The following is a 17,647-nucleotide window of genomic DNA, read 5'->3' as shown; positions in this document are numbered from 1 at the left end:
TATGGATCATTTTTTAAATGTTGGAGGGTAGTTTCTAAGTTTAGTTTTGGTTCTTTTTTGCTATGATATTTTGATATGTACAAAAACTCAATCAAATGATCATTTCGATTCGGGCCATTCGATGATTTGGGAATATTGTAAGGTGGTGAGTTGAGAAAAAGAAAAGGTAAAAATAGAAACATATTGACATTCACTGTCAGACCTACGATAGAATTAACTAGAAAATAAGTTCACTTTGCAAGTCAATTTTTATTAATTTACTTCGATGAATTTCAACTTAGGTTACAATTGTTCACTTTTTACTAATGATGAGTCCAAATCATACTAAAATTAGAGACTGACTTCTTTTCTCTCTTCTTTTCTTTTTATATCTATTGGCCTGACCTCTTTTTGACCTGACCTGGTCTACGTGCCTTTTCATTTCTCCATTTTCTTCTCATGCAAATTGTATTTACTTCATGCATTGGTCTGACATTTTTATGACATTCTTTTCTTATTTTTTTCTTAGTAAACTTTTAATCCCGATTTCTGGGAACTATTTTATAGTCAAAATTAGTTTTTATATTCAAATTTAGAGGTATCGATTTCTGGAAATAGTAAAATTTCTCAATCCTTACATCTTCCCCAACTTATTTAAGCCGAAGCCTCTTTCGGCTATAATTAAACCATTATATTTATTTCTAAACAACATTTTACTTTCTTTTAAACATTTGAATTTAGCGCACTTTCGTCTTTCCCCATAAATTAACCAAGGGTCAATAGATGGCGCCACTGTATTGGTCAGCCATATTTGTCAAAGATCATGACTTTCACCCTTTAACTTCCGTCTCTCTTTTATGTTATTCTTTTTATGCATTACTGTTCAGTAATTGATTTATTTCTTGGTTCTCTTATTAATTCTAAGCTTATTTCTTGTTTTTTTTATTATAGATGACGTCGCAAAGGTAAGTCTTACGATGGTCAGTTTCTTTCATGGTATTTTATAATTTCTTTCTCTTTCACTTTTTACAGCTTCTGGACAACCTTGTAGTGTTAGCTGAATTCGAACAAGAGGCAAGACTTTTGGATTGTGTTTTGTTGGACCGATTGGATGTAAATCCGACGTCAGAAAAAGAACTTTTTAACCGAGTGATCGGCCGGATGCAAGAGACTGGTATTTGGCTATTCCAATTTTCGGCTAACAAAATGGAAAATAACCCAGATTGGGGCATTTGGAAAGGATTTGATGTAAAAGATGAACTTTAAAATGTCGATGGTGTAGCTTCTCTTGCAGTTTCAATTTAACCGGACGCTGGGCGAATTTTGATCAACATTTAGCTAGGGTTCATCCCTTTCAAATTGGTAATTGTAGAGGACTTCCTCAATCTGAAAGTTATTTGGTTAAAACGTCTCCGAAAATGCAACTTGCATGATACTTCTTTTCTCTTTTTTTAATAAAGAATACTTGAATACACGTCAAAATGAGCAGACTGAACTCAAAGGTCTGAGAAAGGTTTCGTTAAACAGTTTATGGCCTTTTTGGCCTGACCTGGTCTACGTGACCTTTCATTCTCCATTTTCTTCTCACATAAATTGTATTTACTTCATGCATTGGTCTGACATTTTTATGACATTCTTTTCTTATTTTTACTGGAAATTTGCATCTTATTTTTATTATTAGTAAACTTTTAATCCCGGGAACTATTTCATAGTCAAAATTAGTTTTTATATTCAAATTTAGAGGTATCGATTTCTGGAAATAGTAAAATTTCTCAATCCTTACAATATGCTACTTTACCGACTTCCATTTCCTTTCGATTGTCTGAGTATGGACGGTCTTGTCGAGAAGGTTTAAAAAATTCTCAGAATGATTCACTGAATCATGATTATAAAAGTTATAATTTGATAAATTTTGAGCTTTCCATCCATCAGAATAAATTGTTGTCCCTGCAAGAATGTATTTTTCGATTACTTTTAAAGTTTCCTCATCTCTTTTATCAACAACTTCAGCAAATGCTAATTTCGATTCTCGCTCGATTCCTCCGAATACCCAAACTTGCTTCTTTTGCGCGGACAGTAATCGACCATGACCGTACTTTCTTTTGTAAATCATCGTTTCATCTATTTCGACAAATTTCCCTGGTCCGCCAATTTTCAAAGTGTTGCCATGAATAATATTATAACACACCTTAATTAAATGAAAATATAACAATTAGAAAATTTCGTAGGTGATCAAAGTTTAGATTACTTACCATTCGCAACATTTTATACTGGTATGAAATTGTTACTTCGGAAATAGCAAGATCGATAGATGCGACTGATGGATTTATTCATGCACCAGCAAAAAATAACTTTTAAAAACCTCAAATACTTAATTCAGTGTTGGCGAAAATTGTACCACTGGCCCAAACACATTTGCTTCCTAAAGTACGGCATACGAATGCTTTTTTCAACACGGATTCATTGGCCCTTTGTAATTTCATTAATCCATTGCAACCTTCTCTAACACAATTCTTCGGAAATTCACCAGGTATTAGACCTGAATCGATTATATATCGCAAACCTGGTATTTCCTCATTTGGCGATATTATTTGTTGGTCGAAATTGACTAAACTGAATGCCTGTGAGTCGACCATTGTGCTTTTTATTTGATAATGAAGCTAATAATATAAGTCAATTGTCTAGTTAAATATTAATTTTTATCTTGTTGAACCTGCCACCAGGGTTGAGCCAAAACATGTGTGGCTGAGATGAAAGAGAAGTGAGCCGACGAGGACTTCTTATGCCTTACGCGTTTTTTCAACGACTGAATGACTGGGGGTTTAATCAACTGGCGGTCGACTCAAGTTGACTCTTTCGACTTTCACTTAAAACGACTGGCAGCAACCTATTTCGCCTCATAGCGCAATTTTTGAAATGTCAGGAAGCATGAGGGGATTTTTAAGAGTCAATCTATTATTAGAAACAAAAAAAGTATCATCTGCCTTAAAATGATCTTTTTATTTAATATAAAAAAATCGCAGCTTTTTGTTACATAATCAAAGTTGTCATGTATAAAACAATTTTCGGAATTGTTGATCAGTAAAGTTGTCCCTTGGAAAGCAATAATGAACAAGCGTGCTGGTTAATTTGGTTTAGCAATTTGATAAACAAGTAGTTCAGATGAATATCAGATGTGTGTAAATATTGACATAGAGATGCAAAGTGCACACAGTAAGGATTTATAAACAAGATAATTAGTTTTGGTGAATACAAAACCCTGCCATTTTCCCTTCTCGATAGACAACTGGTCCTAGTCGTTGAGTTGAGATGTATCATATAAGGCCAAAAGTTTTTTGTCTTTACTTCATTCGAGTTTCCCATAGTTCATTTTGACCTTCAACTTTAAAATTTTCATGTTTTCTTATTCTTTAATTTTTTTAACACAATGAAATTAACCATTAAAACTGCTTCAATTAGTAAGTTTCTTTAATATATTAAGTTTAAATATGAGTTTATAACCATCGTTTTTTGTTTTCTTCCTCAGAGTGTGGAGATGGTACTGAGGAGCGGACAAAAACCTATCTGCCTATGTAAGTTACGCTCAATTTCTTCTGCCAATTCGTGATCCCTCTCCTTGTGCATCTCGTAGTCGCTCTCCTATCAGCGTTCGTGGTCGTTCATTGATAAATCTATCGATCACTAACTCGTAGTCGTGATTGTATGCATTGTTTGGATATTTTGCGCCTTGATAAACATTGGCCTGACAACTTTGGTAGCCTTGGTAATAACCATCTTGTTCGTTTGGTCTCCAATAAAAAGAGATCTATTTCAACAGTCAGTTGGAGGTTGACCAGGTGGATCCGGGAAGAGACGTCGGACAGCTGGATGGCCTGGAGCTGATCGAGCACAAAACAATTACGATATGGCCATGTCTACCACAGTAGTCACACTGTATATCTCTTCGGTAAGAAGGAAGCTCAACACTCTTTCAACTCTTACAATTTTACAATTTTAGATTTATTACTTGTGTGTACTTGGGTTCTAACAATTAATTAACTATCTACAATGAGCGAAAAAGTAATTTTCTTGCAAACTTAGTTTAATAAACAACAAATGCTTTTTTACAGGAGTAGTAAGAAAAAGCACGGTATATACAATTTTCAACTGCGCTAGCCGTTATTTTCCTCTTTCTTTTTTCCCGATTTTCAACCATTTATGAAATTACACAATGTTTTGTAATATTGAATAAGTTTTATTTAATCTTAATAATAGTTAACATTACGTAATATATCATAAAATGTCTAGACTTAGTCTAGATATATTGCATCTTGAGTTTTATACTAAATTTTCTTCCACATATACAATTTTCTTCAAATCGAAGTTCTTTTTTCGGTATACCCAACGAATTATCCAATAGTCTTTCAAATTCATTATCATTCATTTCATCATAACTTTTTTGTTTAGGGTTCAGCTCGGAAGCATCATAGATATCATTAATTTTTTTCATTAAATCAATATGATTTCTCTCGTCTGCTTGCGGAAGAAGTTCATGAGAATCATTTTCCACTATGTCATACAGCCATTGGAACAATTCATCACCATCTTCAGGACTAATCAATTTTCTTCACCCCTTCAGGCTGTGAAGTGGTGATGAAGATGAATATGAAGATGATGTTGCAGCCGGGCAATCTGATGATAAAACTAATTGATCTGAAGTTGATGATGACGAAGTTGACAGCTAAGGAATAAATGAAGATGTTGATGGAATGAAGCCGAGCCAGATGATGAAGTTGTTGAATACCTTCTCACAAGTTTTTGGAACTCCTGATGAGAGGGGTGAACATCTTCTAGGGGCTTACAGCCGAACTTTTCAAACAACTCTTTCTCTTGTTTTTGAATTTCTTACATTTTTTATTGAGTTTTTTGATTTTATTAATATACTTAGGCATATTGGTTAACTTTTTAAAACTTTATAAATCAATTCAATAAATCAACAAGACTTATAACGAGAAAATGATTGTCAAAAGAGATGTAATAACATATACATATGGTGGGGATTGGTGGGGATTTCCGCAAAGAAGAAAAAGTGCGGCACGACCGAAACGAAAAGCAGAACCTAATGATGATTGTAAAACACCGTGTAACCAAGAAAATTGATAAAGAAAGAAAGTAAAGATATGTAAATAAAATTAAATGAATTTTAGAAAGCTTGATTGAAATAAAGAACAATTTAAATGATTTGAATAATCATGTGCATTCTTTTTTCATAATTTTGTGGAACTTAGTGGGATTCTGTCTGATTTTGAAGGCTACACCTCGCAAGAACGAATAACTTGGAACTCACTTCTTAAGAGTTGAATCGCTGCTTCAAGATCTTCACAGAATTGATGACGAAGGCCTGCAATAGTGGCACTAACTTTTTGAATTTGAGTACAAAACAACTCGGCTAATTTCCCTTTTTGTATATTTGTGAAATTCGACATTTTGGAAATGTCTATGCGCTATACGGCGTTGTGCATAATTTTCACACAATATTAGACACCCAGTGATAAATTTGACTTGCGGCCTGAGTAAGATAGTTAGGTTAGCAGTCACTTATGTTTCACGATTAAATCGAACATAATCGAAAAAATAATTTTGATATAAAAATACTCAAAAACAATTTAACATTGACCTATCAGGTTAAACACCAAAAGATATCGCTAGTAGCCAAAACCCAGCTAAATTTGAACCTGAAGTAGTTTGCTTCCCTTTTTCACCCTTTATCATCATCACCAAATTCTATCACCTATATAAGGTTGATTCGATAAGGTTCATGTTTGCACCCCTAATTTCAAATTATAAAGAAAAATCAAGTGCCCTTATACTTTTGACGAGCAGTGTATTATATCACTTATTCGTTTACGCTGATTCTTGCTTACCTGAGTCCGTCATATTTTCAATTCATTACATAAACTGTAATAATCATATAGTTGAGAAGCAATGAAGAAAAAAACAAAAACAAGATTATGGGCAAGCAAGTTTTATTAGTAGCTCCAGGAATACTCTGACTCCTCTCTTAAGAGGCTTAGTATTTTAAGTGCACCAGAGCAAAGGAGTAAAAAACGAGCCCTCGTTGGGTACCCTTTGATCTGATTGGTTACAGGCATAACATTTGCCTCCGTTTTACTTTAAAACTGACCTCAGTTTTCGTCAATCATTGTTTAGTTTCACATTCAAGTGTTTGTATATTTACATTTTATGATATTTACTTTAAATAATGGAATTTGCTAGTAATAAAAGAAATGACTTCCCAGAGTATTGGCACCGATCCACCAACTGCCAAGTCTCTTGATGGATACTACGACGTTAAGAAAGTCATCGGGCTCCAACAATTGTTCGTGCATGGTAAAAAAAGGAATTGTGTCGCTCTTGAGTATGAGCCAACAATTTGTGATATCCGGGACACAAGGAATTTGGATTGTGTTCCTGCGTTCATTCCAAGACAGTTGTTAAAAGAGTGTAAATTCAGTTTGGACCCCGATGAAGAATATACACGTAAACCAGGGTGTGTTTATTGTTGCTATTGCAATGCAGAATTCACGGGTACGTGGCGAAAGAAGAATTGTATTCGACATGAAAAGGATGTATGTCGATTTCCTGGATCTCCACATCATGTTTGTATCGAGGATACACCTGAACATCGTGGCTGTAAAAAGGACGGACCAAATGCGTGTGTTGGAGCACAAGAGTGGAGAAATACTCATCCTGACTTAAGGGCTAGTAGAGTCATGCCACCTCGCAGCCGGGTAGCTACCCGATAATTGTAGTATTTTGTGCCTTATTTTTCTTTGAATAAAAATTGTTTGATCCATAAATTTGCGTAGAATTTTTTATGAGATTGTCTTTAGTGGAAGAGCTGTTGAATGGGTAAAAGGAAAATGAAATGATGTTATACTGAGTCTTTGGAGGTTATTCTGAGTCTCCATAGACTTAACATGGGAAAAATTGAAAAGTTGGTAATTAAGTCAATTAGTAAATAGCGTAGAGAAGAATTTTATTCCCTTGGAGATGCTATACGGTTAATAATCTCCGTTTCTTTACTTGCCGGTTTATTGCGGTCACTTGACAATTGTTCTTTAGTAATCCTTTTTATGGTGTCTGGTTGAAATTGGGTTTAAAAGTCGACTGTTGAAAGGAAACTTTTCACGCACATATTGACTTTCCTTGTGAGCACTGTAACACTTTTACAGTTGAATTTGTTGTTTTTTGTGTGTTAGATATGTCATCACAATCCAGCTCTAGTAATAGTTCACTAGATCAAACTGATCTCGTCATGCTCTATGGTAATTGTGCTAGAAAATAAAGGCGACACAATTTCTTGATTCTGCCGCCCAAGATGATGATCAGAACAATGATGAGGACAGTGATAATCAAGAACAACGTCGAAAGTTTGATATTTTTGTTTTTACCGAAGTCCATCTTGACAGTATCAGTTCAAACGGTGATTCTATTATCCTCCATTCTAACCATCACGACGCCACGGCTATTAAAATCTTCCGAAGAGATCACATAAAGTTGCACCAAGAAGTCTTTGATTGTGGAGTTCAAACCGGTAAGGTTATGGGATTGAAGTGAAGCAATATGAGGGTGGTTTTTGGTTCGATTTACCTAACTCCTACTCATGTCAAGCTATCCCGGGAACAATTTGTTCAAGTGTGCGAACGGTTTTTTGGATATATATCTTCACAAGTGTCAGATTTGGTGATGGTTTTCGGTGATTTTAACGCTGCAGGCATAACAATATTGATCATGATCTTCTTCTCCATCAGCCAGTGGCTAAGCAATTCTCATCATGTCCCTCTTCATCATTTATTTTCCACCTTAAAATATTAAGCCTTGAAATTCATTTGTTTATGCAATTTTATAAAACTACTGAATCGATTGAAGTAACTGTAAGTCACCCGAACTTTATTTTATTTGCGAATTATAGCGATCAAAAACCAAATGGCTATTTCAAAAAAATGCAAAATTAATATCATAAACAAAATTAGAAGATATGAATGAAATATATCATGAAGTCCTCTGTAATTCAATGATTTCCAACTTAGATCAGCCGCATTTCGAGAATCCTCTGATTTGTGAAAGTCATATAAACTTGCAGGATAAAAGGAAAGAATGAAACCAACGAAAACATCGCTTTCTATTTTCGAAGAAATCCCACCTTGGATCAAACGATGAGCCCTACAAACAATGAAGAAAGGACAAGTTACATTAAATATGAGATCATTTCTTAACAATAAGTAACAGAGGAAAGTTCAGTCTTGGTTCTGATTTGGGTTTGAGAAACATAACTGAAGGGCATAGCTTGCAACGATCTTCGAAAATATTTTATCAAGAAATAGTGTTCTTGATGAGATTTAATAGTGACAGATATTGCAAGAAATTATTGATAATTTAGATAATAATTTAAGTCAATTCACTCACAGAGTATTCCATCTTATTCTGGCGGAATCGGCAGTATAGCCAAAAAGCATGGATTGTAATGATCTATGAAAAGGTTTGACTGAGAAATACTGTTCTTGGTTATTTTTACGTAAAGATGCAGCAGCTAATAATGGAGTTAACTTTTTACCAATACCAGAGACGAAGGTTACCATCATGTCCCTTCTTTCAAACACAGGAATCGGTCCTAGTGGAAAGGGTTCATCTAGTCCGGCGGCGACACTGCGTTCATAAACATCAGCATAATCTTTGGTAACTTGGGCTTTAAAAAAGTCATACTTTGAAATGCCTTCAATGAAAAACGGTATTTTACCCTTATTCATGGCATCTTTCAATGTATCAATCTTATAGTCTCTGTTTCCGACAATTGTTTGAGTGTTGAATGAAGCATTGAAAATGAAAAAAGGAAACATCAAGATGATCATTTGAATAAAGCAAAGGAATGATGAACGTCGAGTAAAATGTTGGTGCAATGATATGCCAAAAGATTTGTAAATGGCTGTAAGCAATGCTTCAATTTTGAAGCGATTAACAGCAATCAATTCCAATATTAATATGGACAGAATGGCCAGTAATACAGGAATCACGCTGATTGATGTTAGACTTGACACAACTGTTGAAGTATTATCATCTAAATTTCGTACTGTGCTGACATAAAATAGTTGCTCAGATATAACTGAAGTGAAATGACCAGGAGCCTTTTGGGTATCCAACGGTAATGGCAGGAAGCACATATCAGCCTTCTGTTATCAACGAATATAAAAAGAAACATTCAATTTACATTGATTGTCACCATCGCTGCAAATAACGTCTAGTTGATTTGTTTGTTTTTGTATCCATTTGATTAAAATAACTTTAAATCCAAATCCATCCAACAATTAAATCCACCTCACTTTACATTATTTATGTCGGAGAGTCAAGTTAATAATCAAAAACTTATGCCTCAAATAGCCTTTTACTTACCCCTTCTTGCATCAAACCCAAAACTCCATCATCATAACCAGATTCTGTCAGCGCACCCAATTGTCCACTATCGGGTAGAATGAATTTCACACTAACAAGAAAATTTACTTGAACATTTGAATAGTTAGTACTTTCAACAGAATCATAACAGTTTCTTACTTGTAAGGACCATAAGAAGTGAGCATAGCTGCAAACCCTTTCAAAGCCTTCAAATGAGGAACAATTTCACCATCTTCTTCATCAAATCCTTGAGCGAATGGCACCTTCAAAATGAAATAAGTTATTAGATGAGAATCTCAATCATAGAGTTCAATTCTTACCGTAAAAGCGCCAACAGTTAAATTAATTTTGCGCATTTCAAATATCACAATATAAATAGTAAAATGTTCAAAACGATCAAAGCTTTGAATAACTTGAGACACAAAATAGTTATTTGATGTTTCAACAGATTTCTCGACAATTGCTATCCATTCAAGCTTTCCTTGTTGTTTCAAGATTGGAAATGTTTGTTTTTCAGGAAAATGGATTTTTTAACCAGCATAGCAATTTAATGTATCCTTGCTTTTTGTCACACATAATATGATAACAAATTAATGATCTATTAGTTGAATATTAAGAATGGCTTAGTAGTTCGATAAAAAAATGTCATTTCATGAAATGAACCAGAAATGAGAAAGATTTTGAAAGAATGCCAAATCAATGGTATTTAATTTAAAATTAAATGCTGTGAGAAAATAAGTTGCCATAACAAATGAAATGCCACATTTTTACAAAACAGTACATTGAAATAAAGTTCAGTATAAGATTAATCAATTGATTTTAAATTACAGTTTCCCATGTTTTTCTCATGAAATAGCTATTTCACAAGAGTAACTTCTGTTACAGTAATAATCTTGTGAGTGAAACGACTTCAGAGACCTGCCAGTAATTTAGACTCACTTGAAATAGCTTATTTCACTATTCGTCGAACAACACAATTCAGGATTTTCAATTTTCCTTAATCAAGTAAATTTAACCTGAAATGTTGCTTTAAGCTGATTCCTGGAGTTTTTGGATTGATATTTTATCGAAAGAAAATTAAGTTACATCACTCTATTGATGTTAAATAGTATTTAATAAAACTGTTAAATCTCTTAACAGCACATTTAATATTCACAGTAAACAAAAACTGAAACGAAATTCATTTTACCAAATAATTAATGGTTAATATTAAAGGTTGTGATTGACGAATAAATATTATTGATTATATGATGATTGAATACAAAAAAACGATGTAAAGTTGAATGTATTGGTAGACAATTAAGATCAGCAATTTAATGTTATAAATATAAGGGCCAGCGTTTGAAATTTGGTCATTCTAGTCAAGGAAAGACTGTTGAGATAAATTGAAAAAATTAGAAGTGAATAGTAAAGGTTATCAAATTGATTGACCACTCTATACTTACGTTGGTCAATATATTCAATACCACCGATGGGGTAACCATTACCATAACCATAGCCGAGACCAGGAGCGAAACCAGGCGCGAAGCCAGGAGGGAAACCAGGAACGAAACCAGATCCAAAACCAGGAGTAAAACCAGGAGCTAATCCCGGAGCAAAACCAGGAATGAAACCAGGAGCATAACCAGCAGTTAAACCAGGAATTAAACTAGAAGCTAAACCGGAATAGTCTACTATAAAACATATGACCAGAACGAAAATTAATGACATGAATCGGGATGATAATTAATACATTCAAATTATGCAAGGATGTATATTCAAAAAACTTACACTCGGGATAAAATAGATTTCGAGGCTTCGTGTGGCTACCTTTAATTGTCGATTCAGTCGTCTTTGATTCATCGTGTTCGGGCTTTGTTGAGCTCACCTCGGGATTGTTTACTCTAATTGGTTCACAATTAACAATACACAAATTTAACATGAAAAAAATGGTTACTAAACAAAACATTCGCAAATGTGTAAGTGCCATGTTGTTGAAGTAAACACTCAAGAGAAGTGAATTCAATTTTGTAACTGACTAACTTTATGAGCTTTATCAATACCTTATTTATACCTTTGTAATTTTGATTGCTTGGAATATTTTAAATTGTCTATTTTTAATACAACAAGTAAGGAATAGAAATAGGCCATTTTGATTGAATAATTTCAATAGTTTACTGTAGCACTGATTCAATGCGATGAACGCTGTTTTATTCAAAGATTAATTGATACAATTGTTGAATAACTGATGCTGAATAATTTATACATTACACTAAAAATAATACATAATCATTACGATTCAAGCTCCTGAACAATGGATTTTCAATGGATAATTCAGTTAAGAAATAAAATCACGTTGAAGTAAATTAAATGTTATCGCTTAGGCAACTCCATGATTATTAATTTGTTTTCGTAATTAACAAATCAAAATCAATTGCTGAATCTGCAGAATGTAATTCACATATCAAGGTCTCTATTATAATTATAATTCATTGACTTGGTAGTGAAACTCAAAAATAAACAATGAAGGTTGGAAGCTAACCAAATAAATTGCAAAATTATAGTGTTTTTTGATTTATTTTTACCTTTTTGATCTCATTAATCAACAGAACCTATTCCTCTGAGCATTTGACATTAGCATTTAATCAATCTAATTAACTATCTAATTAGTTCAGCCTTAGAATAAATTTTTCAAAATTTCAAGTTGCTTTACCCTTTTAAATTTCCCTCTTGATTTGGATTGACCCGATTTGACTATTTTGATTGAGATGCGATTAGTTTTGAAAAATTTCTATAGATGTCGACTGTAAATAAAAAAAGGTGAAAAAGTGAAATGTTTACTTCTTTGAATCACGGTTTCTCATTTGCCCAAAAAAAGTGGATCCTGTCCAACGAAACGATGATAAAGTCAAATGCTTCAAGAGTTTGTCAAATGTTGTCAAACAAACATTTCGGTGGTTTTAAACAAGACATCATCGAACCTGTGAAACCCTCGTTGACTGCGGCTTACTGTGTTTCTCGATTTAATGATGCAATAAGTGACATGTTAATCAAACAAATCAATGATAATTCCAAGCTACCAGTTTACATTAAAAAAGGTATATCGGAAGATGAGGATGTGAAGACTCATCCCCGTATACCAATCATACTAAATGTTCCAATTACCTCATTACCGACTAATTCATTCAACTTCGATCGTTACTTTGATAACCTGGAATCGTTTCGCTTTGGACATACAATCATCTATTCGGAAGTAACAACAACTACAATTGATCTGATTGATCCTTTCATCTCTATCGATGGCTTGGTTACAGTTGCAGGAGTCCAAACCCAAGGCCGGGGAAGAAGTGGAAATACTTGGGTCTCTCCTAAAGGATGTGCAATGTTTTGTGTTGCATTTCATATTCCCCTTTCATCGCGACTTGGACAAAGTTTGGGTTTAGTTCAACATTTAGTATCATTAGCAGTTCTTCGAGGAATCATACGAGCAGCTGGTTATGAGAAACTAGGTAAGAACAATAAAATTCATCGATAACAAAAGTCTGCTTACATTTTAATGATTTATTTTTCATCAAATTTTCCTCATTTCGAAAACTTTCCTCTTACAGATCTACGACTCAAATGGCCTAATGATATTTATTGGGCAAAATCTGTTAAAGTTAGTGGCAACATTGTTACATCAAGTTTGATCGGAAATAATGTCCAGTGCATTGCTGCTGTCGGTGTCAATGTAAACAATTCACATCCAGGTCAACCGTTGAATCAATTGATAACCAATTGCCTTGAAACTAAAGAGTTACAGCCACTTACAGTGGAGGAAGTTATCGCTAGATCTTTGAATGAGCTAGATTACTTGATCAAAGAAACTGAGAGAACTGGTATTGAAATGTTAAAGAAATTATATCTTCAACATTGGTTACATACTGAACAAAAGATTAAGATATCCGGTGATAAAGAAGTGACGATCAAAGGAATTGATGATCATGGTTACATGTTGGTTGAAGACGCGTCAGGAAAAATATCAACTGTTCAACCTGATGGAAATCGTTTTGATATGATGCAGAACATGATTGTGAAAAAATGATTGACTTTTGAATTTGGATAAATAGCTCATTTTAAAACAAGAAAGGGTTGTGGGTGTTTGGAAATGTTGAATGTTTCTTATCTAATCATGATGGATCTTTTTTTAGACTCGGTCCTTTTGCTCAACTTACATGACATTCATTCCTAAATGGGTTTTCGGTCTCCTATACCTTTTTAATTCCTGCCGCATTTTAAAGCATTTAATGTCGCTATTATTACTCATATTTTCTATTCAGTTAACACTGAGTTGCCAATAAACAAATTTTTTTGCATATTTTTTTACATAAAAAAGAAAACGATTCATTTCAATGATTACCTAATTGCAATGGGTCAGGTACAAAAATGCCTTGGGGTCTTACGATACAATTGACTTGAGCAATTTTTTCAGGCGACTCGGGAGTGATTATTATTAATTTGTCGTTCACCAAATCAATATCACGGACGATTGCTGATCCAAGATATTTATTTTCTCTCAGGAAAGGCAATATTTTCAAATTTACTTTCGGCTCTATTCCCCAAAATGGTTTGGCATTGGGATTGAGTTGGGAAAATCCAGGTGGGACGGAAGATGCGAATTTCGTTGATGAAGTTCCTGCACTGTCACTCAAATCTTGGCAAGTTACAGTGGATTCATTTGACATTGGATAAATCTTTCCAATAGAATTATCCTGATAAGTTGAGGTACTTGGTCTATTTTGCTCCAATAGAGATTGATCTTTGGATGAATATTGATCATTTTGAGGTAAATTTGGTTCATCTATTGAGCAAAGATGAACCCATGAGTCTTTTATAACATGAGGGATAAGCTGTTTATCAATTGGAAATTCGTACTGCACATGGAAATAAAGGTTTTTCAGGTCGAGAGTTATTACTTCAAGTTCATAGAAACTTTTAAAAAGTATTTCATCCATAAGGCAAAAGTAAGCTAATTGGTTGTTGACACGATTGGTTCGAGCTTGTCTAGAGCATCTTTTAGGTGCGAATTCATTATATATCCGAATGTAATCATAGTTGAGATAAGGTTTTAAGGAGCATTGAGAGTTTTCGGGCATATTTGGAGGGCCTCCGAAATCAGGTTTCAATGACCAGCCATCGAGTTGATTCACTGTAGCAGGATTACAATTAAAAGGAAAATTATCCTTTCCATCATATGGCGGTCTTTTTATTTCAATTACATGAGTCGGTTGAAAAATGCGTAGAACATCAACCATTAAATTAATACCAAGCCCTTGAGTCCAACCAATAGTATTAACTATGATAGGTTTATCGATATCTGCATCAGGTAGTGAAAGAAGAAAAGTTTTCCATAAATGCTTTATCGCAGCAATGTAGAGATCTGGATTATTTTGAATTCCTATGCCAGCGATTGAACAACTGGCTAAAATATCCTTATTGAAGCGAAGACAATTAACAAATGGCGGGCTTAAGATTGGTTCTTTAACACAAATTGAATTCACTATGCCTGGTGAAGAAAACTCAGATTGTCCTGGATCACAATCGAACAAGAAAAGTTTATCTGTAACAGAACTGATTATTCTATTACTAAGATGGCGAGTTAAACTGGACTTTCCACTATTACAACCACCAAGAAGAACTATCCTAACTCCTCTTGTCGATTTACCTATTCAAAAGATGAATAATAGTTAATGGTCAAAATCCTTTTGAAATATTGAAGAAAAGCATAATTTAATAAGTCAATGGACAAACCTTTGATCGGACTTAGTGGACGATCTAAACCAGCTCGCGTTTCTAAAAATAACAAAAAGAAAATATAATTAGATCAAAAGCTACAGAATATAAATGATGCTATGAATCGGCTTACTCTGTGTGATATCATCTGATAATCTTTCCAACATGCGAGACCATTGACCAACAGGAGATTTTGTTTCAGAAAATGACAACTGAAACCAATGAGAAAATTCAACTTCTGGGTTAATGAACAATCGCAACGCTGTTAATGCCGGCCACCTCCATTTTTCTAGCGAAAAAATGAGTGACTCGGCCATACTAGAGTCTCTATTGACAAGATAATCAAAAATTTTTTCTTTCAGGGATTCTGATATGCCGAAAGAATCTAAAACTTCTGCTAAGTGATCCTTTGAAGGATATCTTTGAAATTTCAGCGGGTTGATACATATTTGATAGGAGCCAAAGCCAGTTGAAATGTGAGCTGATTCTTCAGGATTCAATGTGTAACCATCACAGATCATAGAACCAACTATTGTAGTAAGCTTAGCATCACCATATATGATGGAAAAATATTTGACTGGGCTCTTCTTTAAAACAATGATCGAATGGGACTCATTGACATCTAATATCTTCATTGCTTGGCTTTCGAGAATATCTTCTTGTTCCTGGGGTAATGTAACTTCCTGCTCACTAGTAGCCGGAGCTTGTTTACTATTGTCACGATTATCAACTTCAACTTTCCTCCTCTTGTTGTCCGAACGTTTAGGAATACGCCTCTATGAAAATAAATTTAAAAATTGAAATGAATTGGATCATCTATGCATAAAGATTTAGCTTGTCGATTATTAACTTCAAGATTGTTGTAAAATTTAAATTTTAATTCAAATTTAAATAAACTTACTTTTGATTTAGTTTCACTCAAAATCTGATTACCATCAACATCTGTGGATGATGAGTTGCGATGACCAGAGTTAACAGGAATAGATTTGATGATACACTCAGATGGAGATAAATATATTTGATCCAAGCTTGCCAAGGTTGAGTCTAACCAATCTGTTGATCCTTCACTGTCTCCATCATAATCGAAATAGTTAAGCGGGCCGTGGGAATCATCATCAGAATAATCATCATCTTCATCATGAGAAACAATATTATGAGGTGAAAAGAAAACATGTGGTTGATTTTTGAGTGAGCGATGAGCACACCAAATCCATAAGGATGAAAAGGGTCTAGGAGCTAATTGTTTCCAGTAATTGCCACTGTAGGAGCTCATTATTCATTGACTAATTAACAAAGAAAATGAAAATAAAGCAGAATTAAAGATAAAACAAATTAACAATTAGGTGTTACTATAAAATGATAGAATTAATCATTAGAAATCTAACATCTTGTAAGGCATAGAAACATTTAAACTGTACATGTGGAGAAAATGATAATTTCAAATTAAGCGGTTCTTTATTACACACGCGTTGTCATGAGTTTAACCACCGAATTTCAACTCCATTGAGATGTTAATAAGAAACAAATTAAACAACAATCAAAATTAACCACTAGGGCTAAACTTCCGTATCCAGCCTGCTGAATTTCTTGATGAAACTTTGTGTACTTATAGAACTCGACGAGCTGAGTCTAAATATATAGGTCATTTTATGCGGAAACGCCCCCTAGCGGAGATAATTCCACTTGTACGAAAACGCGTTTTAGGCCATTTTGAGCGTTGCGCATGCGCATAGAAACATTTTTTTTGACCTCGACTGATTTTCGTGGGCTGACCGATGTGTATGCGAAGTTTCAAGACTCTAGCAATCATACTTGCAGAGATATGGGGCAATATACATAAAATACAAAACATATACAAAATCATTAGAAAACAATAAAATCTCATTTCAAAGGCATTGAATGTCCATATGTGAACACTAAACACTAAAATGAATCGTAACTATGGTACTTAAAGACATAGGTTAGGTTAGGTTAGGTTAGGTTAGGTTAGGTTAGGTTAGGTTAGGTTAGGTTAGGTTAGGTTAGGTTAGGTTAGGTTAGGTTAGGTTAGGTTAGGTTAGGTTAGGTTAGGTTAGGTTAGGTTAGGTTAGGTTAGGTTAGGTTAGGTTAGGTTAGGTTAGGTTAGGTTAGGTTAGGTTAGGTTAGGTTAGGTTAGGTTAGGTTAGGTTAGGTTAGGTTAGGTTAGGTTCGGGCACGCAGATTTGTTGATTAGACTGTTATACATGCATGTAATGCATTCCAAATACTTCATTTTTTGATTTCGAGGCTTTTTGCATGCATTCGCTGTCGCATTTGTATTTTATGTATATTGCCCCATATCTCTGCAAGTATGATTGCTAGAGTCTTGAAACTTCGCATACACATCGGTCAGCCCACGAAAATCAGTCGAGGTCAAAAAAATGGTTCTATGCGCATGCGCAACGCTCAAAATGGCCTAAAACGCGTTTTCGTACAAGTGAAATTATCTCCGCTAGGGGGCGTTTCCGCA

At 34.2% G+C, this 17,647-nt stretch overlaps 3 protein-coding genes across 3 annotated transcripts; 1 reads left to right on the top strand and 2 right to left on the bottom strand.

Annotated features, from left to right (window-relative positions):
• Positions 1-7,037: 7,037 nt before the first annotated feature.
• Positions 7,038-10,075, bottom strand: LOC107366316 (uncharacterized). Its single transcript, XM_015933900.3, has 5 exons — positions 9,729-10,075; positions 9,568-9,671; positions 9,409-9,499; positions 8,428-9,188; positions 7,038-8,184 (listed from the first exon to the last, which is right to left on the bottom strand). Exons 1-5 carry the CDS (start codon positions 9,762-9,764, stop codon positions 7,917-7,919), a joined length of 1,260 nt encoding a protein of 419 aa, XP_015789386.2. The 5' UTR covers positions 9,765-10,075; the 3' UTR covers positions 7,038-7,916.
• A 2,144-nt stretch (positions 10,076-12,219) lies between these two features.
• On the top strand, positions 12,220-13,744 carry LOC107366528 (biotin--protein ligase). The gene is made up of 2 exons (XM_015934149.3): positions 12,220-12,896; positions 12,996-13,744. The coding sequence occupies exons 1-2, from the start codon at positions 12,221-12,223 to the stop codon at positions 13,469-13,471; spliced, it is 1,152 nt and encodes a 383-aa protein (XP_015789635.2). The 5' UTR covers position 12,220; the 3' UTR covers positions 13,472-13,744.
• LOC107366527 (uncharacterized) lies at positions 13,638-16,543 on the bottom strand. The gene is made up of 4 exons (XM_015934148.3): positions 16,061-16,543; positions 15,293-15,935; positions 15,178-15,219; positions 13,638-15,091 (listed from the first exon to the last, which is right to left on the bottom strand). Exons 1-4 carry the CDS (start codon positions 16,430-16,432, stop codon positions 13,776-13,778), a joined length of 2,373 nt encoding a protein of 790 aa, XP_015789634.2. The 5' UTR covers positions 16,433-16,543; the 3' UTR covers positions 13,638-13,775.
• Between the last annotated feature and the right edge of the window lie 1,104 nt (positions 16,544-17,647).

This window comes from Tetranychus urticae, chromosome 2 (assembly GCF_039701765.1).
Source record: "Tetranychus urticae isolate SD_2017Ah chromosome 2, NJAU_TeUrti_SD_1.0, whole genome shotgun sequence".
Taxonomy (NCBI): Eukaryota; Metazoa; Arthropoda; class Arachnida; order Trombidiformes; family Tetranychidae; genus Tetranychus; species Tetranychus urticae.
This window is presented reverse-complemented; position numbering and strand designations above follow the sequence as displayed.

Coding starts and splice junctions, on each gene's coding strand:
- LOC107366528 (XM_015934149.3), top strand. CDS start 12,221: ATGTTTACTTCTTTGAATCACGGTTTCTCATTTGCCCAAAAAAAGTGG. Junction 12,897..12,995: donor AGCTGGTTATGAGAAACTAG/GTAAGAACAATA, acceptor TTCCTCTTACAG/ATCTACGACTCAAATGGCCT.
- LOC107366316 (XM_015933900.3), bottom strand. CDS start 9,764: ATGCGCAAAATTAATTTAACTGTTGGCGCTTTTACG. Junction 9,189..9,408: donor TGGGTTTGATGCAAGAAGGG/GTAAGTAAAAGG, acceptor CGTTGATAACAG/AAGGCTGATATGTGCTTCCT. Junction 8,185..8,427: donor AGAATAAGATGGAATACTCT/GTGAGTGAATTG, acceptor CATTGTTTGTAG/GGCTCATCGTTTGATCCAAG.
- LOC107366527 (XM_015934148.3), bottom strand. CDS start 16,432: ATGAGCTCCTACAGTGGCAATTACTGGAAACAATTAGCTCCTAGACCC. Junction 15,936..16,060: donor TGAGTGAAACTAAATCAAAA/GTAAGTTTATTT, acceptor TTATTTTCATAG/AGGCGTATTCCTAAACGTTC. Junction 15,092..15,177: donor TCCACTAAGTCCGATCAAAG/GTTTGTCCATTG, acceptor TCTTTTGAATAG/GTAAATCGACAAGAGGAGTT.